This window comes from Crinia signifera, chromosome 2 (assembly GCF_055691185.1).
Source record: "Crinia signifera chromosome 2, ASM5569118v1, whole genome shotgun sequence".
NCBI classification, from domain to species: domain Eukaryota; kingdom Metazoa; phylum Chordata; class Amphibia; order Anura; family Myobatrachidae; genus Crinia; species Crinia signifera.
Window position 1 is genome coordinate 166,058,973 of NC_139218.1, and position 24,213 is coordinate 166,083,185.

The 24,213-nt window shown below is 44.5% G+C and overlaps 1 protein-coding gene across 1 annotated transcript in view; it reads left to right on the forward strand.

Annotated features, from left to right (window-relative positions):
- Nucleotides 1–24,213, forward strand: part of LOC146060196 (synaptotagmin-2-like) — a 135,007-nt gene that overhangs the window by 68,644 nt on the left and 42,150 nt on the right. The window contains exons 2-3 of the mRNA XM_083173165.1: nucleotides 4,617–4,805; nucleotides 6,362–6,534. Coding sequence (XP_083029291.1) covers nucleotides 4,622–4,805; nucleotides 6,362–6,534 — 357 coding nt within the window. The 5' untranslated portion in view covers nucleotides 4,617–4,621. The remainder of the gene's footprint in view (nucleotides 1–4,616; nucleotides 4,806–6,361; nucleotides 6,535–24,213) is intronic.

Sequence of the window (24,213 nt, forward strand, 5' to 3'; positions counted from 1 at the left end):
GCATCGCATCCGATGGTCGCATGCGATGCGATGCGATGTGCCCGATCCGACCCGATTTAGAAATCGGGCGCCCAGATAACTCACAAGTACCAAAAAAGCACCTTTTGTTTGCAGCTCCAATTGGCATTTATCAGGGATGATAACAATACATTGGTACAATGTAACAGGGAAGTCCGCTTGTTGTAACAGCTGAATAACGCAGCACTGTTATAACACTATTATAGTACAATTGCATTCCATTTTCACCAGCATCTTTCACAAAAATGTATATGCAGAGCTGGCCCTAACTAATTTGGTGCCCTAGGCGAGATTTTGTCTGGTGTCCCCTAGTAGAATATCCTACCACCAAATTATGGGTCAGTCCAATTACCCGCAAAGACATCACAAATGTGAGTGAGATTGGCTGTATGCCTCAATTACGGTATCGCCAACTGACAGTTTTTCTTTTTTCTTTTTTTTTGCTTTGCATCCTTATAAGGCTGTCAGCAAAAATCTGTAAGTCAACCACTAAATTATGGGCCACTAGGGGTGCAAGTCTGAATGCCTATGCTAGCTTTTACATGCTGTACCAATTGCGCCTTGCAACCTGTGCAGGGATATGGGTTGTACCCTTAGTGTTAAGAAGACATTACAGTATAGGATACATTCTCCTCTTACAGCACAGCATCTCATGCTCTCATTTTTCAGAAAACATCTCCCCTCAATGCACAGCAGCTTTCTCCTCTCAATGCACAGCACGTGTCAACCCACACCAAGAACAGCATCCCTCTCCCCTCACTGCCGAGCAACTATCACCCCTCTCTCAGCACAGCATCCCTCTTCCCTAAGGGACTTGGTTGGCACATTTAAATCTATGGCTCAGTGGTGCAGGCAGAAGGGGGTTCTGAGAACCCAACCCCCTCCCCAGGAGTCTAAGGGCCCTCAGCTGAAAGCTGAGGGTCCCCTCTTTCCATGGGTACAAGAATTGTAAAAATCGACCCTTGGGAACCGGAGATATCGGACTTCAAAGCAGTGGTCCCCATCCAAGCCTGTTAATTGTTATTTCCAGTCAGATATTTCAGCTTCTGTCTGATTTAGAGTTTTTCTGAGGGTATATCCCAAAAGTTGGGACTCTTCCCCTTTGAAGGACACTAGTAGCCTCCAATACCATTTGGTAGGTGGGGTTCTCTAGTTTTTAATTCCATCTAAGAAATCTATTTCCGGTAACTGGAGATATCTGCAGTCAAGCAAGCTGCCCTCCCACCAGAAAATTTTGAATAATGAGCCCACTCCACTATACACCCCTCCTCTGCATCTTAAACATCCTCTACCACCCTGGAAGTTATGTATCAGGGCCCCTTCATTCAGCCCAATGCCCCCTTCTCCCACTCCATCTCCCACCATCTGTGCAGTAAAGGGGTAATTAGTGGAAATGACTGATATAATACCCCCTACCACCCGCAGGACATCAATACTTCCCCCACCCCTAACGCTGGAGGATCGTTAGGGGCCCCAATACATTGCTATGCCCAGGAGTCTACAATGCTGTTGACGCCCCTGTATGTATGTATATGTATGTATAGATATATATATATAGATATATATATATATATATATTATATTATTATTATTTTTATACATTTGGTCTATCTATAATACTTTAACTGACCCGGCATATACTGGGTCACCTAAGTGTCCATCTCCGTCCTTTGGTCCACCCCTCTGGAAACCCCCTTCTGAAAATCCTGCGTTTGCCACTGTGGCTGTGTCTATGTATTTCGTTTTTGCAGAATGCAGTTGAACAGGAGCTGTTTTAGCAGGATGCTTTCTCAAGAGGATATATACACAAGTCTGCTGCATCCTGCTAAAATGCAAGGTGTAGACACAAGAAACTGCATTGTGCGAAACAGGATCTTTTTCAACTGCATCATAATAAATGCAATTTGTAGACGCAGCCTTACTGCATACTGTGTGGCTACAGCTTGACCATATCTCCCAATTGTCCCGCTGTCCCTCAGGTCACTGTCCCACAGGTGGGGTAAATTTGGAGGAGCCGATGATCACCACTGCGCTGGCCAGTGATCAGTGAATAGATGGTATGCACACACCATCTATTCAGTGCAGGGATGGAGCCATGGGCTCCCCAGCCAGGTAACTTCGCCTGACCATGCACCAATTTTCCAAGGCCCCGCACCTTTTGCCCCAGCCCCTACACAAAATGGCTTGACACCAATTACCACATGCCCAGAAGTTAATGCAGCCTTATTACCAGGCCAGAACAGATAGTTTATTTAATGGTTCAGTTCTGCTGATAGTTGTCATTGGTCATCAATACAAGCTAAAGGGGGGCGCCATGCCGCCGTCTGGAATGAGTCCTACGCAGTTGCCTTCTATCCTGCTTTTGTTCTGATCAGGAAAGTGGAAATTACTTCTGTTGCTTCAGCTATGGCTGGACAGATGTGTGTACTCCATGTGGCCACCAGTGCAGGGATTTGAAATGAAGCCTAGCCTGAGATCCAATTGGTGGATGTTGTATGATCCCCTCTAGACCTCACACTCCCATTGTCCCAAACAACTACTTGGGATGCCCTAGGGCGGCATTTGCCTAAGTTGCTTCTTGGGAACTCTAATGATGAGCTGGAAATGTAGAAGGAGTCACTCTAATTGTCCATGATGATCTAGCAGTTGCGGGTCCTCACAGCAGCTACCGCACTTTACACAAATGCAAACTCCTTCTTTAATGGACAAAACCATGTGCACTGCAGGTAGGGCTGATGTAACACGTGCAGAGAGAGTTACATTTAGGTGAGTTATTTTGTTTCTGTGCAGAATAAATACTGGCTGCTTTATTTTTGCACTGCAATTTAGAATTCAGTTTGAGCACACGTCACCCAAATGTAACTCTCTCTGCTCATGTTACATCTGCCCCACCTGCAGTGCACATGTCCATTAAAGAAGGAGTTTGCTTTTGCAAACCAACCAGAAAAACCCCCATAATCCAAAGTTAGTAATGGTCACCCTAACAGCCTTATGACTGCAACTCATTCAGTGTCCTTGTTCTATATTGCATAATGTGGAAGATTATTATTATTATTACAATTTTATTTATAAGGTGCCACAAGTGGTACGCAGCACCGTACATATAGCACACATTAGAAGAATACAGGGTACACATAACTAAACATAACAGCATCAGAAGAACTAAAACAGAGCACAAGTAACAATTAGCAATTCTTAGTCTTATGTAGAGAAGCTAGTGAGAAGAGATGCGCTTATAGATGTAAGTGAGCATACCTTCCAACAGTCCCGATTAACGCGGGAACGTCCCGGTTTTTGGGGACGTTCCCACATCCCTCCCGTGGCCGGCAGTGTCCCGTGGTGGGAGGGGGGCTGTTGGGAGTCCCCCCTGTCAGCTGCTGAGCAGCGGCGGTGAATAGAAGCTGTGCGCATACACACAGCGTCTATTCCGCAGCCAGGGGGGCTGGGGGCATGGCTAGAGGCTCAAAAACGGGGGGGGAGAAGAGGTGGCTTCGCGCGAAGACACAAGTATAGGCCGCGCCCCCTTTTCATATAGCCACGCCCCCTAATTTTCCTTTTCAGGGACCATCAAAGATGGGAGGTATGGGTGAGTAAGAGAGCTGTAATTGAAATGCAAGAAGATTACTGTAAGAACAGGAGGGAAAAGGACCCAGCTCTCTTTACTAGCATGCGAGGAGATGTGATGAGAACACCTCGCATGCATCCGAATTCATCCGATGGTCTCTCTACTTCGGAAATAATAGTCAGTCACTCCAGGGGTTTGTGCATATTCAGGCATGCTTATGTGCAAAGCCACCACCACCACCACCACCATAGGGGAAGGGGCCAAATTCGTCCCGCAATGAGTGGGTCTGAATCGTACCCTTTATACTCCTAGAAGTAATGCTGACTTTACTGTGTAGCCCAAAAAGGCCTTGGAAGGCCTTTTTATCTTGGATTTTCCAAAGATTGGTATTGTGGTCTCCATTTACTGTAGTTTAAAGTCTATGCAAAATGTGATTGCAAAGAAGACAGCAAAATACTGTAATTGTCTTGTCCTTGTGCTGTAAATTTGGCTGTTTTGGCCTTTTCTGTCTCTGACCAGCAGATTCTTGTAGTTGAAGTTAAAAGCTCTCACTTGTCTGTAATCAAAGCATCATTGCCTCCTCTCATATAATGAGTGACCGCAAGGCTCCAGAAATTCGAATGGCACTCCCAGCCTTGTTGGATTGTGGGAGTTTCCCGCTACCTGCTCACACTCACGTTCACAAAACCCCATCACTAACATAAAGTTGTCAGTTCGCTGTTGCCATTTTCAATAAATTGCATCAGCGTAACCCCGACCCCCTTCTTTCCACATAGGCGTGAATACATATTTGCATCTTCACCTCCTGTTACTCCCGCCAAGAGGGAGCAACAACAAATTCAGCAAACATGAACCAAAGTACTTTCTTCAACATAGCATTAATTTGTACTTAGCCCTGCTAGAGTGTTACATTGATGGGTGGCACCATTTGCTGATATTATAGACTCATTTTATTCAGGTTTCATTTAATAATGCTAGAGATACCCAATCGTAGCCTGCAGTTATTGCTAAATGAATGCTTGTTTTCTTGCAGCCATCATGCATTTCAACTTGTTCAAGAAAGCAGAGCAGCCTGCTGAGACTCATACAGTGCCAAGCACCACAGAGCCACCTATTGTCTCCCAGGAGAATTCCACGGCAGTGGCTGGATCTGGGGACAAAGGTGCTGATGCCTTCAGAAAGATTCAACAGCAGCTTATGAATCAGATTAACAAGATTCCACGTAAGTGCACATGATCTTAGAAGTATCTGTATGTGTTGTCTCTGTGAGAGCTGCACAATATATCTGCTAAAAATGCCAGCATCGCCCACATTTGTTATATAAATTCAAATAAAAAATGTGTAAAAATAAATTATATTTCCTATATAAGGTAGAAATTACAGGTCATTATGATGAATAAAATGTTTGCTTGGCAATTTTTACACCTATTTTGATAAATTCACTTGGCACTCAAAGGATTAAACAAAAATAACATAAAGTAGCTTAATGTATATCATAGTTACAGGCAGATTTCATCATTGTGACATTAGATACCTAAGGGGATGCACCAGAAATCTTAATTTTAAAGCACCATACAGACTAGGCGAGATTTTAAAAGATATAATTCGGAAGGGCCCTACTGAGCTATGTTATTTAAAAACCCATTTAGTGTGTATGCTGTATGCTCAATATTGTTAATACTGCCCTCCACCACACATCATTAAAGACCCCCCCCCCCCCCCCCAATTGTCTAAGCATGCAGCACAGTCTGACGATTTTTTCAGCATCTGCATGCACCACAGGGTACCCTGTGACCTCACTGAAATATATTGTTAAACAAAATTGTTCAGTGTGTCCGTGCCATATAATTTGCAGTGGCACTGCAGATATAGAGTAGTTAATTATATGGTGGTGGCACTAATTACATAGGGCCAGATTCTCTAAGCTTCAAAAGTGATAAAATGGAGAGTGATAATCAGCCAGCCAATCAGCTCCTAACTTCCATGTCGCAGACTGTGTTTGAAAAATGTCAGACAGGAGCTGAAGGGCTGGCTGTTTATCACTCTCCATTTTATCACTTTTGAAGCTTAGAGAATCTGGCCGATAATGTGTACAGGACTCAGCCTACTTCTAATGGGAAGAGAGAGGATTCAGGGAGCTGAATGAAATCCTAACAACACTGGGCGATTCCACCACCGTCAGATGGACAATATAGTGCATACACACTGAACTACATAGTTTAACAATATCGCTCAATGATGTAATTGAGTCCCCCGCAGAGCATACACACACTGGATGGTATTTTAAACAATATCGATAGATGGTACAAAATGAGTGTTATCGTTCCACTGGGAATGGCAGGAAGTTCCCTGACACTTCTTTGGGACATTTATCATACAGTATATACAGTTGAAACCGTAAACACACACAGTGGAGGTTACATACCATCATTTGCTTAGGAACCAAACAGCAACAGTCTGTGAGTCAGTACAGTAGCATATCAATACAGAATTGTAACTCTTCTATCAACCGCTTAAATGCCAAAGTGTCATGGGATGCAACCTCTGCTAGCTGGAGTTTCTCTGGCATGGTCACATCTTATGACACTCCGTATATATTTTTCAAGAAAATATTCAAAGATTTTTTTTTTCTAAAAATATGTTTTGCGCTTATCTAAAAAAATTGATAATGATTGTAAGAGATATGTACATTACATGTACTGCAATGTGTCACTGCAGTGCGTATGCTGAGAGTCCTCTCATAAGTATTCTGTTTCACTCACTCCCTTCCTCCTGCAGTGCCACCATGGGCCATCATTGCCATAGCAGTAGTAGCTGGGCTTCTGATCATCACCTGCTGCTTCTGTATCTGTAAGAAATGTTGCTGCAAAAAGAAGAAAGGAAAAAAAGAGAAAGGAAAAGGGAAGAAAAATGCAATGAACATGAAGGACATGAAAGGGTCAGGCGGGCAGGTAACAGCTGACTATTCTGCTGGAGTATTACCAACATGTCTGATAAAACATGCACTTTCAGAGCCAACTTCCCCAGACACAAAACACTACAAATGACATTACCGGCAGCACTACTAGCAGAGCAGTCTGTGAGAAACGCTCTGTAATAATGCTCTGTTAAACATCTTTAGTATCCTCAACTACACTTCTTCTGTGTTACGTTTATGTCAGCTAGAAATTCTAAATTATTGGTAACTTCTTATTGAATACAATGATTATAATATCCACTCAGCCATAACATTACTACCCAAATAACACTAATTTCAGCTCCTTTTCCTCTCTTTTTCTTGCTTCCCTGTCTTTTTCTACTGTCACCAACTGATGTCTAAATGTCCCCCTTGCTGCATCATGATAACTGTCTATATTGGTAAGTGCATATGCATGATTAGTGTATCAACAAACAGAGGTATATCATTTTGGTGTCACTGCACACGAGTGAACAAAGGCTTGGGTACAAACTGAAGTCAGTGCCTCTGTATCTCCTAATAGCATGACCCTTTTGTAGACTATTCCATTACAGGTATTCGCACAGTGTGCATATTATTGTAATCATTAATAACATTGTCTTTTTATATTCGTTACATTTCAAAGCTGCTTAACCACCTAAAGTAGTCATCATTTCTGACTACCACATAAAAATGGCAGCTGATCAGGAATGTGAGTTGGAAGACCAATTAAAGGTGTAATGGCTGTGATTGCATCTTGTTGGTTGTACCCTTTCTAAATATTCACATAGCCCAGGTACAAATGGCTGAATAATGCAGCCCCACAGACTCCTAGGAAGGGGCAGAGCTATAATGCTCCTCTCACTGTAGGTAGTAGTGCAGCTTTAAATTGGTAAACGTCTAAACAATATGTTCACAATTATTTTTAAATTAAAGCGTAAACCTTGCTACTTCTGCCCCTGCTCGTCACTATCGCCCAGCGATTAATATCCAGAATGCTGGATAATTCTATTGACATCGCCGGTCACTGGAGAATACTGGCCTTGGCAGATCGCTCAGCACGTGCGTGCAGCGCTGGACACTGAGCGATATTGCTGAGCAATCTACATTGCTGAGATTGCTCAGCAGTGTTGCCCCGTGTGTAGGCAGTATTACTATTCTAAGCAAATTGAAAACCCAAATTTGTATTTTGTTTCTGTAGCTTTTATCAAGAGACTATTGTGACCATATGACCGTGCTCTCAATCAGGCAACCAAAGATATATGTCACTGATAAACTCCTTCACCCCTCCTAGGGATTCCCTTTTACCACCAGTAACCGCCTGTTGCTGACTCCTTCCACTGCATTGTATGTGGGTAACTATTTACACCAGACCTGGAACTATCTACTTTTAGGTATGGGTGGGTGCTGCTACACTTCCTGGGTAGAGGTTGCTAATTTCCACTCATCCTTTACTGCCGACCAGTCTTCATGTATAGCTGAGCTCAGTCCAGAACAGACAGAGAACAGTATAATGTTTTACGCTATTGTGGTGGTCATGGGATACAGCAGATGCAGAAATCTTAATGCAAGATATTGATTGCTCAAATTTCTTTAAAAAGACAAGTCCTGTTGCTAAATGTGCTTAGGACAATTTACAGCATGCAAGATTTTCTCAAAAGTTCTCTCCTCTGGCTGAATTTGGGCTCCTGGCCATCGGGTGTAAGCTTTTAGGAGTTCAAAGAAAACAGTTAGCTCTCTGGCCCTTATTCTAGTTCACTCTTTCTGACAAAATCCTTCTTAGATAGACAAAACCATGTGCACTGCAGGGGGGCAGATGTTACTTGTGCATAGAGAAATAGATTTGGGTGAGTTATTTTGTTTCTGTGCAGGGTAAATACTGGCTGCTTTATTTTTACACTGCAATATAGATCTCACTTTGAAGTAAAACCCCACCCAAATCTAATTCTCTCTGCACATGTTACATCTGCCCCACCTGCAGTGCACATGGTTTTGTCCATCTAAGAAGGATTTTGTCAGAAAGAGTGAACTAGAATAAGGCCCTCTGTCCTGTCCAGCTTTCTCTGCACCTTCTCTAATCTAATGGTACCCATATACTAGGGCGATATCGCATACAATCATTTGATTTCGACTGCATCAGTGCAATAAATCGCATGATTGTAGGCACACCAAATGTGCCCCCCGATGCGATGCATGGCCATGCTGTTCGAATCTCGCATCTCAAGATATTATATGTTGCGCATAGTATTTAATGCATCGCATGTGCGATCGCATGTGGTTTTTAAACACATGCGATTTATCGCAACCAATCTGTCAGTTTATATACCCCCAGATAGCCCAGCCCTCAATACATCACCCGATTTCAGGTCACATGGGGCATGCAAGTTATTGCACGATTGTATGCACATTGAAGCACTTTTAATGCGATTTATCGCACAGGAGGCTTCAGGGGAAATTGAAGCGCGATATCGCATCCAATCAACCTAGTGCAGTGGTTCTCAAACTGTATGCCGTGGCTCCTTGAGGTGCCTTATGACACTTGCAGGGGTGCCACGAGTTGGTGGTCTAGGACCAATTCAAATTATTATGATCAATTATTTATGGACAAAACCAGTGCTGATGGGTGGCAATCATAAAATATTTTTACAATCAGAAGTAAATCATGCCCTTTAACACATAACTGAAACTAAGAAGCACATACAAACACAATCTACTTCATTTTACATCTATTTTTTTGGGGCCTAGGGGTGCTGTCGAAAATTCTGGTACTTTACTGTGCCGTGATTCTAAAAAGATTGGAAACCCCTGCCCTAGTGTATGGGCACCATTACTTTGAGGCTGCAGATAAAGATATAACAATTCAATGGGAATGGTATATTGGAAACCAGAGTGTTCCATATATCCACAAGACTACAAGGAAAGGAGAAAATGTGTTTAAATGTATTTAAAGTAACATTTCACTTTTAATACATTTACACATAATTTTTTTATTACATATAAATACTTTTAAATTAGTAGTCATGGGAGGTGATCCAGGCTGCTCCCCAAAGTGTATTTACACCTAGGGCCGTTTTGTTCATTTAAAGATGACACAACAGGTCAAGGCTTAACTCCCTCCTGTTCAACGGCCGCCATCTTGTCACACGGGGAGCAGGCATTGGATTGGGACTCGTACACATCTTCCTTAGTAATTCTCAATTCTTCTGACACACAATGCCACACACAACAATGCCTATGATACTATGCTGCACACTGTAATGCCCATGACACATTATGGCACACATTGCAATGCACCTCACACCTAATGCATAACTCCCAACTTTGCTAGCTGATAAAGGGATGCAAAATTTTGTAGGAACTGCTGGACATGCTCCCAGCCCCTCTGCCTGCCTGCCTGCCTGATTAAATGCATGAACAGTGTGTAATCCCCGCAGGACATCCCCAAAAAATCGGATGTCCCTAAAAAATCTATACAATTGGGAGGAATGCATTATGCCACACCACAGTGCCCAACATATTATGCCACACCACAATGCCCCCCACAGTAAGGCTTTTAATAAATTGTAAATTACCTGCTTATTGCCATGGGTCAATACTCATTGCCAGGCGTTAATGTCCGTTACCAGGGGTTAATGTTCGTTGCCAGGGGTTAATAATGCTCGTTGCCAATGGGTTACTATCCATTGCCAGGAGTCACTGCCTGCCCACCTCCGCCGCCTTCCCACTTGAAGGAGACAGACACTAGAAGTCATATTTGACCTCTAGCATCTGACAGGGAGCACCTTGCTGCAGTGTTACCAGGAAGTGCTGGTAACACTGCAACGCTGTGCTTCCTGTCAGACGCTTGAGGTCAAATATGTTCTCTAGCATCTGTCCCCTATCAAAGTGTGCAGGGAAAGCAGCAGGGATGGGCAGGGGAGTGGGCGGATGGACAGGCAGGCGAGCGGAGGCGGGCAATAGTGGTCGAGTCACCCGGATTGCTCAGGCGAGCTACCGGTAGCTAACAAGCGAAGGGTTGGTGACCACTGTATTAAAGGATTTTCCCTTAGATCACAATAGCCAATGCTTAAACACTGGTCCTGGTGAATAAAGTCCTGTTTAGGTTGAAATTAATGAAAGATTGATCCAAAATTGTTAGTATTTAGGAAGTGATGTTTCACTGTTGCTAATTCAGTTCCTGGAAAAGTATTATCGAATAAGGTACATTTTATGAGAGGCCGTTAAAGTAAAAATACTGTCTCCCTGAATATGACATATGATGAGCTGGATATTTATGTGATTTATTTATTTATTTACATATTACCAGTTATTTATATACAGTAGCGCACACATATTCTGCAGAGCTTTACAGAGAATATTTGAACATTCACGTTGGTCTCTATCCCAGTGGAGCTTACAGTATGGTTGAGCTCCCCTAATACAGTGCTGTGAGGCAGTAAAGCTAACCATTACACCGTCCGTTCTGCCCTAATATGAATTTGAATTTGATGAGCTGGATAAGACATATGATGAGCTGGATATTATAATGAGCTGGATATGACTGCTCGGCACACTATTTTATTCTCCCACCACCCCCTAGTGGATGTTAGGGCATGAAATACCGCCTGTCGGCACATGTCAGGTAAAAAAAAACAGTGAAAAAAACCATGTTGACCTTGCGACCTGTCGACGGAAAGTCATGTTGACTGTTTCACCTGTACATTCTATATTTTGGTATTTTGACCTTGTCGGGATTTTAAATGTCGGGATTTTATCCTTGTCGGTATTTTAAATGTCGGGATTTTGTCCTTGTCGGTATTCTGACCCATTCGGGATTTTGACCCTGTCGGGATTTTGACTGCATCCCTGTAAGGTCCACTGGGGCAGGGACTGATGTGAATTTTCAACTATACTCTGTTAAGAGCTGCGGAATATGTATGCACTATATAAGAAACTGTTAATAATAATAATATACTGAGAAGCACATGACTTTTATAATACAATCACAGCTCTCCTATATAAGCTGTGGAGGAGGAGGAGTTCAGTCTGTCAGAGCTGCTGGGAAGTCATGAATACTGAACAAGCATCCCTTCAGGTTTGCAGTAGGGTTAAGAGAAACTCACTTTTTGTTAGGGCACGTGTGTGCTTTTTTATATCCAGTGATTCCATTTTATTTTGCATGTAAGAGTGCCCCCAGCAAAAATAGTTATTTTCTCTTACCCCTACTGCAACTAATCACTTTTAGGGGAGCATGCCCACCTTTAGGGCGGGATGTTCTAAAATCGGTGTCGCCGGTGTTCTAATGGCGGTGTCGCCAGCCACCGCATTCTTAATAATCCCATATGCTCTAACATATGCGATTATTAACGCAAGGGACAGTGATAAGAGCTGTCCCTTGCGATTCGGTGCCGGCACTGGACTTCCGGGTCAGAGACCTGGGAGTCCAGCTGCGCATGCGCAGAGTGACGGTGATGGCGGGGGGCATGCCGGGAGGGATCCGTGACGGATCCCTCACAGTAGCGCTGCGGTAAGATGCCCATAGGCTTCAACAGGTAATTGCCAGCTTTTGCTGGCGATTCCCTCCGCAGCGCTGCCACTGCGGAGGGGCCATAGAGCATACAGAAATGCGGTAAAAACCCAGATAACAGGATTTTTACTGCATTTCTGCTTTAGAGAATCTCCCCCATAGTCTAGAGACATTCTCTAAAAAAAACTATGTGCAACAGCAGCTGTATCTAAATAGGAAATACTATGGTACAGTTTTTTTCAGAGCTAGAGTTGCACCAGGCATGCTGCTTAATGACAAGGTGGCTAGATGTATGTGGACACATCTGTATTGGGATTCGGTATGAAATACCGACGGTCAAAATCCCGACAGCTATTGACCGACGGTCAAAATCCCGACATGGTCAAAATCCCGACATTTAAAATCCTGACAAGGTCAAAATACCGACATTTAAAATCCCAACAAGGTCAAAATACCGACATATAGAATGTAGACAGGTAAAAAAGGCAACAGGTCGCGAGGTCAACATGTTTTTTTTCACTGTTTTATGACCCGAATGTCGACACAGTCGACATGGACACATTTAGAAGCCAACCGCAGCCCCTTGCATCGCTCGCAATGCTTCAGGTACGGTGCCTCGCTGCGCTCAGTACACTATTTTATTCTCCCACCACACCCTAGTGGATGGTGGGGTATGAAATACCGCCTGTCGGCAAATGTCGGGTAAAAAAACAGTGAAAAAAACCCATGGCGACCTGTCAACCAAAAGTCATGTTGACTTTTTCACCTGTCTACATTCTATATGTCGGTATTTTGACCTTGTCGGGATTGTAAATGTTGGTATTTTGACCTTGTCAGGATTTTAAATGTCAGTATTTTGACCTTGTCGGGATTTTGACCGCCGGTCAATGGTTGTCAGTATTTGACCGTCGGGATTTTGACTGCATCCCCTGTATTTATACACAAGAGAGTAAAGGCCCATACACACTTGAAGATTTTCATTTCAAAAGACTTTCCCAAAATCTCTGATAGATATATATTTCCCCAAAGTAGTGCGTACACACTGAGCCATTTTCCCAAAGAGCAAGAGATTTTCACGAGGTGAAAGACTTTGCTGAAAATCTTTCACATAAAAGGTGATTTACATAATGGGCTGGGTTTGAATTACAAGGGTGGGAGCAAGGGCCATTTTATTCAGTGCATTCCAGTTCTTGGTGCCTGATTCAGAGCTGATTGCTGGGCTGCGTATATTCGGAGCCCACGATCAGGTAAACTACACCCGCGCCACCCTGACCGGGAAAAATCCCAAACGTGTGCACGGCAAAATTTCATTTGCAGCTGCGCATGTAGGGAGAAATCAATGTATACGGTACGCCATAACAAAATATACACGGGGGGAGGAGGGGCAGTGGCGGCGGTAACATATACATTGCTGGCCTGCGAAAAATGTAAGGCATGGCTTTGTGGGACAAGGGACTATGCACTCCGTAATGCCCATTAGACATTATGCCACACACCGTAATGTCCATTACACATATGACACACACCGTAATGCCCATTACACATTATGACACACACCGTAATGTCCATTACACATGACACACACACCGTAATGCCCATTAAACATATGCCACACACCATAATGCCCATTACACATATGCCACACACCGTAATGCCCATTACATATAATGACACATAACTGCCGCTTACCTACATGCTCATTGCTAGGGTTTTCATGTACGGTGCCAGGGGTAACATGCTATGTGCACTGCATCCTTACGCTCACCTTGCCCCGCTGTCTGTCCCCGCCTGCATCACTAAAGGAGACCGCCGGGCAGAGCGGTGGGGTCATCCAACTGTCTCAGAGCAGGTCCATCTGTCTGCGACTCGCAGCCAATCAGGCGATGGTGGCTTGCGAGTTGCAAGCAGGCGTGTCATTCAAAATAGCCGCACAGCGGATGGTTGGACCTGCTCTGAGACAGCCGGGTTTACCACCACTCTGCCGGCTGTCTCCTTTAATGATGCAGGCAGGGACAGAGAGCAGGGCAAGGTGAGCGGACGTTCCTCCTCCAAAATGAACTGACGGAACGCAGTTATGCCCCGTTCCGGCTCTATTTAACCCATGGTGGGCAGTAATATATACATTGCTGGCCTGTGCAAGCTATGTATATATTACTGGCTAATAACTTAGTCATTGGTGCCCAGTGGTGCCTGTAATGTATAGATTGCTGGCATGTGCCAGCAATCTATATATTACTGGCTTATGGTTGTCATTGGTGCCCAGTGGTTCCAGTAATATATAGATTGCTGGCATGTGCCAGCAATCTATATATTACTGGCTTATGGTTGTCATTGGTGCCCAGTGGTACCTGTAATATATAGATTGCTGGCATGTGCCAGCAATCTATATATTACTGGCTTATGGTTGTCATTGGTGCCCAGTGGTTCCAGTAATATATAGATTGCTGGCATGTGCCAGCAATCTATTTATTACTGGCTTATGGTTGTCATTGGTGCCCAGTGGTACCTGTAATATATAGATTGCTGGCATGTGCCAGCAATCTATATATTACTGGCTTATGGTTGTCATTGGTGCCCAGTGGTACCTGTAATATATAGATTGCTGGCATGTGCCAGCAATCTATATATTACTGGCTTATGGTTGTCATTGGTGCCCAGTGGTACCTGTAATATATAGATTGCTGGCATGTGCCAGCAATCTATATATTACTGGCTTATGGTTGTCATTGGTGCCCAGTGGTACCTGTAATATATAGATTGCTGGCATGTGCCAGCAATCTATATATTACTGGCTTACAAAAAAAAACCATTGGTGGCCAGTGCTGCTCCGTGTGGAGCAGAACGGAGGGAGGCGGGGGGTGCATCAGTTGCACATGTGGCCTGACCCGGGAGGACGCGCACAGGTGACCAGCGGGGCGGGGAACGGCAGGTGAGACAGGCGGGGAGCAGGGCTTTCAGCAGCCAGCCGCCGCAGCAGCAGCCAGCCGGACATCGCGATTCAGCTGGGCAGCGTGGACAAGTGAGTATGACAGGCGGGGGAGGGGAGGGGGGGGGGGGGCGGCAGCGGGGCGTACCGCCGGGCTGAAAGTGGCTAATCTTTCAGCCCAGCAGCGTACACACACAGCGATGATGGATGACAAGCCATCCATCATCGCTGGATCTGCTGGTAAAACCAGCAGATGAAAGACCTTTCTAGCGATGATGCGGGAGCGCGCATCATCGCTAGTCGGGGGTCGCTGTCCCATACACACTAATCGATTTTCATCTGAAAATCGGTCAAAACGCCTGTTTTGACCGATTTTCAGGTGAAAATCGTCAAGTGTGTATGGGCCTTAATATAGTTAAGCTTGAAAGCATTTTGTTCACCTTACAACTTTAGAACACAACTTTCTCAAGCTTTAACCCTTTGAGTGCCTCACAGAGATGTTGGCACTCAAAGGGTTAAGCATATTACATGAGATAAGGTATACTCACTCATTTTTTTTATTCTGAATAAGCTGAGGATTTTTATGGGTATACTTACCACAGTACATTTCATTCATGGTTTGTCAGTAGTAAGTAAAGTTGCAGGTTGGCACGGCAGAAACAATCTGATAAAGGTTTTTGCACTAAAGTTTTCCAAGTAATTTTATTTAAAAGATACAGGGCCAGATGCACTAAGATTCAAAAGTGATAAAACAGAGAGTGATAAACAGCCAGCCAATCAGCTCCTACCTGCCGTGTCACAGACTGTTTGAAAAATGTCAGGCAGGAGCTGATTGGTTGGTTGTTTATCACTCTCCATTTTATTAATTTTGTGAATAAAATACAAGAACAAAATACTACTTCAGTTCTGTGGGGTTCGAAGTGGTTGTGTGAAAACATGAAAGGGATTTAGAGGGGTATTCAATCCCCAATGCTATTTCCGACAGTGAAAATAGTTTGAAATAGTCGGAAATAATTAACACCAGCAATTAACACCACAACAGAATGGACCCGACTTTAAAAGCAAAACCCGACTTCATAAATCTAAATTGGAGTGTAATAATGAAGCAGCCAGTATTTAATCCGCACAAATGAACTCACCCAAATATAACTCTCTCTGCACATGATACATTTGCCGCACCTGCTCTCCACATGGGTTTGGCCATTTGGAGAACAAATTAGTCCTGCGATCAGGTCTGAATTATTTCCCCTATGTACCTCTCACTCTCTTCTTACATTCTATCAGCTATATACATCTCCTTCCCATTTATTCTTTCTCTGCCGCATTTATCACCTCCATCCTAATCGCAGGGTGACGTTGTACATTACAGCAATACAGGGCATAATATAGCACTGCCATAGTTGGTGGCAGTGCAGAGGGTGCAAGGCTCCCCTTCTTCTGCTTATCCTCCTTCATGGAGCTGGGCACCTTCTGGTTGAGATTAGCCAGGAATGTGCTACCATAATTAGGAAAGAGTTATCTATCACACATTGTCCTCGCTGGTGGCCTCTTACAGGCATGCACTGTCTAACTTATTCTTGAGGAACCCCTGCCACTTCCCATTGGTAAGAACGCTGGTCTAGCTGTGTTGCTGCCCCTGTTTTTTGGAGTTGCCACTTAAGGCAGGGGGGCAGGGCTGCTGAAGAGATGTGAAAGGAGTGGGGCTTTGGAGGAATTTTGTGTGTTTGGGGGTGTGGCCAGTGTGATTGCGTCCTTATGGCCATGCCCCCACCGTGCTATGTTGTTATTTCAGGCATTGCACAGTGATGGGTGGGCCTACATTGACACAATTTGTCATTTGGTCCCACGAACCCCCCCCCCCACAAAGTAGGGAGTCACTGGAGGGGGACCCGAATTCCGGGACCCTCCCAGCCATTCCAGGAGTGTAGGCAACCCTGAGGTATAGAAGAGCAGAGACCGCTTCTTCTCAGCCTGTCAATGTCCTGCAAATCATGCCCAGAGTCCAACTAACCACTTTGCATTTGCCCTGGTCCCATGCTTGAAGTGGCAGAATACCACCCCACTTTGAGCACTGCTTACATTAGGAGACTAGGGGGGAGATTCTCTAAGCTAAAAACGCGGTAAAAACCCCATTATTTTGGGATGCACTAAGCATCCCCTGCCGGGTTACCGCGGCGGGGGGCATCGGCAGAGAAATCTGGTGATGCCCCATAGAAGCCTATGGGCTTCTAACGCGACCCCCCGCCACCCCGCACGTACCCCCGCCGCCCTGCATCACCCAGAGCTGTGCTGCCCGGACCCTTGACCTCCTCCTCCCTGCACTGATCCTCTTCCGGGTGCAGGGAGGAGGAGAGCCAGCCCCCTCGCAGAAGCCAGCAGCCAGGTAGGGGAGCGAGGGGGGAGCCGCTGACTCACCGCAAAGGACAGCTCTTAACGAACAGCTGTCCTTTGCCATAATTATCGCATATGTTAGTGCATATGCGATAATTATGAATGCGATGGGCGGAACTGGGGAGCGGATGTTAGAACATCCCCCCCTAGGCCAGATGTATCAAGCTTCAAAAAGTGATAAAATAGAGAGTGATAAACAGCCAGCCAATCAGCTCCCAACTGCCATATCACAGGCTGGGTTTGAAAAATGACAAGTAGAAGCTGATTGGCTGGTTGTTTATAACTCTACATTTTATCACTTTGGAAGCTTGATACATCTGGGCCTTAATATAAGAGATTAAAGATTAAATACAAAAAAATCCCTGCTTTCAAAAACCAGCTGGTTAATATTGTGGTCCCCCCTTACAGCCAAAACCACTCTGACCCATTGATGAACGGATTCCACAGGATTTTAAAAGGTGACTTGTGGTATTTGGTACCATACCTTAGCAGTAGATATTTTAAGTCTTGTAAATTGCAAGGTGAGTGACTCCATGGCTCAGACTTCCCACAGATGCTCAATTGGATTGAGATTTGGGGAATTTGGAAGCCAACTCTTTGTCGCATTACTCAAATCATTACTGAACAATTTTTGCAGTGCACATTATGCTACTGAAAGAGGCCACTGCCATTAACATTCTAACCAGTCTGTGGGTACAGTATCCGGTCATTGTGTCTACACATACAAGGTCGACATACATTGGTTCGACCACTGAAGGTCAACATGGCTTAGGTTGACAGTCAAAAGGCTGACATGTGCTGTCAGGCTGTATTTCATGCCCTACCATCTACTAGGGCGTGGAGGGACAATAAAATAGTTGTGCCGAGAGTAGCAAGGCACCATGCCCAAAACATGGCGAGCCCAGTGAGCCATGCGATACAGTGCCCATGTCGATATTTGGGACACAAAAAAGGAAAAAACCATTGTCGACCTTTTCGACTGTTGACCTAGCCATTGTCAACCTAATGCTTGTGTTGACCTTTCATCCATGTCGACCTTAGACCTATTCGAGGTGTCAACATAAGCCATATCAACCTGCAGTGGTCGACCCAATGGCCCATACCCATGGTATTGGTCGACCCCAATGACCAATACCTGTGGCTACACATCAAGGTGCAATACACTGTGTGTTCTGTCAGCTTTCATCATAGCCAGCATTAACTTTTTCAGCAGGTTTTGTACTAGTAGCATTTCTATAGGATTAGTTCAGAAGGGCTAGCCTTCCGACCTCTTGCTCATCACTGAACCTTGCCTACTTTGGTTTTCACTTCTCCGGGAGAAGCCTGGAGAGGCGGGGGTGGGGACAAGGCTAACATCACTCCCCCCCCCCCCCCCCCCCCATGCCGCTGTAATTCACGGGCAGTGGAGATGGGGCGGGGCTTAAATGACGGGAAATGATGCACTCGCGTTATTTAAGCCCTGCCCCCTCCCCACAGACCCGCGATTTTACAGTAATTAAACCAGCAGGCAAGGGGGGAGCGGGGACAAAAAGCGGGAGACTTGCCCACCTTCCCGGGGGGCCGGGAGAAGGACCCGATTTTCGGGAGGCTCCCGACCATTCCGGGAGGGTAGGCAAGCCTGCCTTGGGTGCCCAATGATCTTGTTGCTAGTTTGCCAGTTGTCATTTCTTGGACTAATATTGGTAGATACTAAACACTGCATATAGCGAACACCCTGCAAGACCTGCTGTGTTTTGGAGATGTATTTGTTAACATTCTCTTATCTAGCATAGCATATTATGTGGTGCTTTACAATTGTTCTGCTTTACCCAAAAGAAAACAGGGTAATAACAGACAGGGTAATGCAGGCAGGAAGCCCCTGCTTGCAATCTTACAATCTACAGGGAAATTGGGCATTGATACACATGGATAGGTGCTATGTATTGCATAATGGTCCAACCATATTGTAATTGATCTTGGTAAACTTTATGATAAAGTTGCACAGGGATCAGGAGGATGTAAAGAAAGACAAAGGGTGAAATATAATAGGGTGCGATTTTTAGACTTAAGTCTAAAATCGGACTAAATCGCATGTCTAAAAATCATAAATCAAGTCAAAATTTGCATAGGGATCCCCCATATTTCTGAAACCAGCCCCAGACTCTTGGACTGGTCCAGGTTCCTAAAATACAGGGGACGAAAAAACTGGGGTCACCCATACTGTATTTTGTAACCAGCAGGCCCCAACAGCCTGCGGTGTCATGCCACAAATGGGGGACACTTTTAACATAAGGTCCCCTGGCCATACCATGCACACTGTGTCTGGTCACATGGGGGGAGTGGGGCCCCCTATTAAAGGCTTCACCCATCCAGGACTGAAGTTCGGAGCTGAGTCCAAAGGTGGTGGATGCCGGGCTGATATGTGTAAAATCAGACTAAAAAACAGTGCTTTTGACAGTTGAACTACAAGTCCCAGCAGACCTCCCCTACATGCTGGGATTTGGCAAACCACAAGTCCCAGCATGCGGGGCATTAATGGGCCCCCTTAGACTTGTAGTGTACCTGTAAAATGAATGTTCAAATAAAAACACACATAGACGCCTACAGCCAATCAGGGCTGCGGACTTCTGCAGCAATTTGACAGCGGCATTCCCCTCTGTCATTAGTGTGAGGGAAGCCACCTCACCCCGCAGTCAGTGCAAGGGGAGCAGGCTCACCCCGCTGTCCGTGTGGGTGAGGTGCAGCAGAGGATCAACACTGGAGCCAAGGATGGAAATGTATAATGGTGTAAAAATAATGCGTGTATTAAAGCTTTACCATTCTGTGTGTGTGTGTGGTTTTTTCTTTGAACAATATTTTTACAGGTGAACTACAAGTTTAAGAAAGACCATTAATGCCCTGCATGCTGGGACTTATGGTTCACCAAGTCCCAGCATGTGTGGGGGGACCTGCTGGGACTTGTAGTTCAACTATAAAATCAATGTTTTTTAGTCTAATTTTACACGTATCAGCCTGGCGTCCACGGTGCTCATGGTATGGCTGGGGGACCTTACGTAAAAAGTGTCCCTCGGCTGTTGCATGGCACCACGGGCTGTTGGAGCCTGGTGCTGGTTCTAAAATATGGGGGACCCCCAGTTTTTTGTCCCCCATATTTTTGGGTCCAAGAGTCCGGGACTGGTTTCAGAAATACGGGGGACCCCTACGCTTTTTGTCCCCCATACTTTGGAACCAGGTCCGGTTCAATGAGCCCGGGCTTGTTATGCTCAAGAGGGGGGAGCCCCGCACCATTTATTTTTTTATTTTAACTTTTACACATTTTTATGACAGAACCATGCACAGATCTCAATGATCTGTGCATGGTTCTGTGAAATTCGCCAGTCAGAACCTGGTCCTATTTTTTTAGCGATTTTTGGTAACGTTTACCAAAAATCGCACCCTATTACATTTGTGAGTTGTAGTCGAATACTGGGAAAGCATCTGGATGCAAATTGAAGTGTGAGAATAAATCGACAGGTCAAAATGTGCGATTTCACGTCAAAAAGTGCGATTTTCTTTTACCCCAATTCGCATCCTATTACATGTGCGATTTTTTTTTTTTTTGCAAAAAATTGGCAAAAGTCTAAAATTTGCACTCTATTACATCTCACACCAAATACGTGAGATTGTGTGTAGGACTGTACAGGTTATAAAGGTAATTTGTCAGGTTTGGAGGCTAGAGGAGAGTACTTTTGCACATGGGAGCGCATTCCAGAGGGTGGGTACAGTCCAATAAAAGTTCTGTAATTGTGAATAGGAGAGAGTAATGCATGTGAATGAGAGATGCAGTGCGGAGTGGTCAGGTGAAGTTATTTTGAGATAAGCAGAGATGTCTGTTGGTTTAGATTGTTTAATAACACAATATGTAAGTAAAAGTATGTGTATATCGAATACGGTAGAATACAAGTAACCAATGGATGACAGAGCAGACCAGTATAAATTGAATGCTTAATCCTTTGAGTGAAAACGTTGCTGTAAGAGATCCTCAAATAATCTGTTAAAATTGCAGGCGTTGCTTACAGTGACTTCTTTTTTGGGTACAATATTTAACTAAACTTTAGTTAATTGACATGGCTGTATTTTTATTTATTTATACTAAAAGAACAGTCGCTGTGCTCGACGGTGGCATTTTTAGCGGCTATTTTGAGGATTCTCACAGCAGTGTTGGCACTCAAAGGGTTAACGTGGAAGATTAGCCTTGCAGCTGCATTTAAAATGGATTGTAGTGATGAGAGTGTGTATTGGGAGGACCATTAAGGACACTATTGCAATAATCAATGTGGGAGATAATGGGTGAAATTTAATAGGATGAGAGATTCAGAAAGTGAGAGATTTGGGAAGAAATCTCCAGTTTTTTTAAAGCGGCAATCATTTACACTTCAAAATCAAACTGGTTTTGCAGGGTAAATGATTGCCACTTAAAAAAAAAAAAACAGGAGATTTCTCACACAATCTCTCACTTTCTGAATCTCTCATCCTATTAAATCTCACCCAATGAGTGCACAGATTACAGTTTTTGTACCTAAGCAGAAAACTTGTGGGGTAGGGTTGATTATTGAATTATCGATAGAGATATCAGGTTGGTAAATAGTTGCGGAGATGCTCTATATAATATTTAGTGTATTTTTATATTTATACAGTTCTGTGTGTATTAAGACGATTTATTTATGACATCAGAAAATATCTTTAAGTCCCTACCTATTTGATTCTTTGGATAATTGTCCAGGAACTGTTGTGTCTAAGAAATTATTGACATATATTTTTGTGAATAGCACATGGAGGTTGGATTTCCCATTGTGTCTGTGTTTTATATATCTTTGAACCATTATTTTGCCTTTGCAAGAGCAAGCTTTGCCATAGAAAATAAGTGACTGAGGACGCTTGTTTATACACATTGGCCCTCATTCTGGTTAAATTCCGATGTTTGGGGCTCTGCGGATGGTATATTAGGTGCATGTGCAGGTCCCCTTTGCGAACGGCTTCAGTGACTTGCAAAGTCCCTGAGCTGTTCAAATACATCTGGGAGGAAAGCGGCGGGACTGGTACCCACCAGCCAATCCGCTGCTTCCTGCCATGCCACAGGCTGGGTTTGAAACATTAGTTAGGAGCTGATTGGCTGGTAGTTTATAACTTTCCATTTTATAATTTTTTAAAGCTTAGTACATCTGGCCCAATGTCTCATAAGATGCACCGGAGTGAGCATCTTACGACACGTCGTGTGTACACATGATACAATATCGTTCCGAACTAAACTAAATTGTAACAATCGTGTAATTGCATTACGTGTATGGGCCAGTAATGCCCCAGACACCATATTATGCCCCTCACGGTAATGCCATTTAGAATGATGCCATACTACCTGCTCGTTGTCAGGGGTTTCATATTGCTGCCACATTCTCTCTAGCTGCAGCATCTGACTGACTGAGTCGGAGCTCCTCACGCTGGTCACCAGTCAGCTATTAGTGTCTGCCTCCGTTAGACTGTAGTAAATGTCCCTCCAAAAATGGGCAGCCACTTTGGGAGGAACAGTTTCAACCATATTCCACGCTATTGTACGGGTTTTCTGGCACTATATATGTCCCTAGATAGAGAGAGACTGTAAAATGGCAATTAGGAGCTGCCTGACTGGTACTATTTTCTCTCTACGTTTATCTTTCTCCAAAGCTCTGTCCCACAGTCTTTCTGTTAAATATGTACATCATCTCCATCTAGTGGTGTCAATGGAGATTTTAGCTTAAAATAGTCAAAATAACCATTGTTTATTTATATAATTTATTTAGGGTAATTGAGACACTAGAATCTGGTTACTACGAGCAACACTTCCACCTTTCTTTTACAACTTGAAGCAAATCTACCCTTCTCTGTCTGTTTAGAGGTGGAATAGATTTTGATCAGATCTGTCTTGAATACTCAGAGATTCTGTCTATTAAAACCATTGTAGAGCTTATCAGTCTTATAAGTTATTTTGGGGCAGATGTATTAAGCCTTAACAAGAGATAAATGCAAGGGTGATAAAGAGAGATAAATGTCCAGCCAATCACCTGCTAACTGACTTTTTTCAAACACAGCCTGTAACATGGCAGTTAGCAGGTGATTGGCTGGACGTTTATCTCTCTTTGGCCCTTATTCTGATCTGTGCGGCCAGATCAGAATATGCGGCCAGGACCGTGCAGGCGAATCCCCGCCTTCCATACGGATTGCCACCTCCGTCCATACGCGGATATGTGGCGGTCCGCATGAAAGTGGACGGGGATACGCCTCCTCCATCTTGGGAGCAGCCCCTGCATTCGATGGTCGCCGAACATCGAATGCAGGGCCGCACGCTCCACCAGCGCCCGCCACCCTAGACCACACGGACACTTGTCCGTATGAAATCATGTATGGGGGCGGGCAGCTGACATCCGGCGATGTCAGCTGCCCGCCCCCTACACATGCGTCACGGCTTCATTACCATGCATACGCCCTGCGTTTGCATGGGAACGCCCATGAAACGCGGGGCGTATGCATAGGGTAATGAGGCTAAGTAGCCCTTCACGCCCCTCTCTGCCCCCTGTGCGGCGTCTAAAGAATACGTACGGCGAAACCGCTTGCACATGCGCAGAGTGACCTCTGCACATGCGCAGTCGAAAACCATCGGCGGTACGACCGCATGCGGAAAAATCCGCACCGATCAGAATAAGGGCCTTTATCACCCTTGCATTTATCTCTTGTTAAGGCTTAATACATCTGCCCCTTTATATCTAATTTCTGGTGGGAACAAACTCAGAGTTCTGCTGTAAGGAAAGCCATTATGTACTGCGTCCTTGGCTCTCCTTATCAGCACCCCTAGGAGCCCTGCGTATGCGCACTTTTAAAAT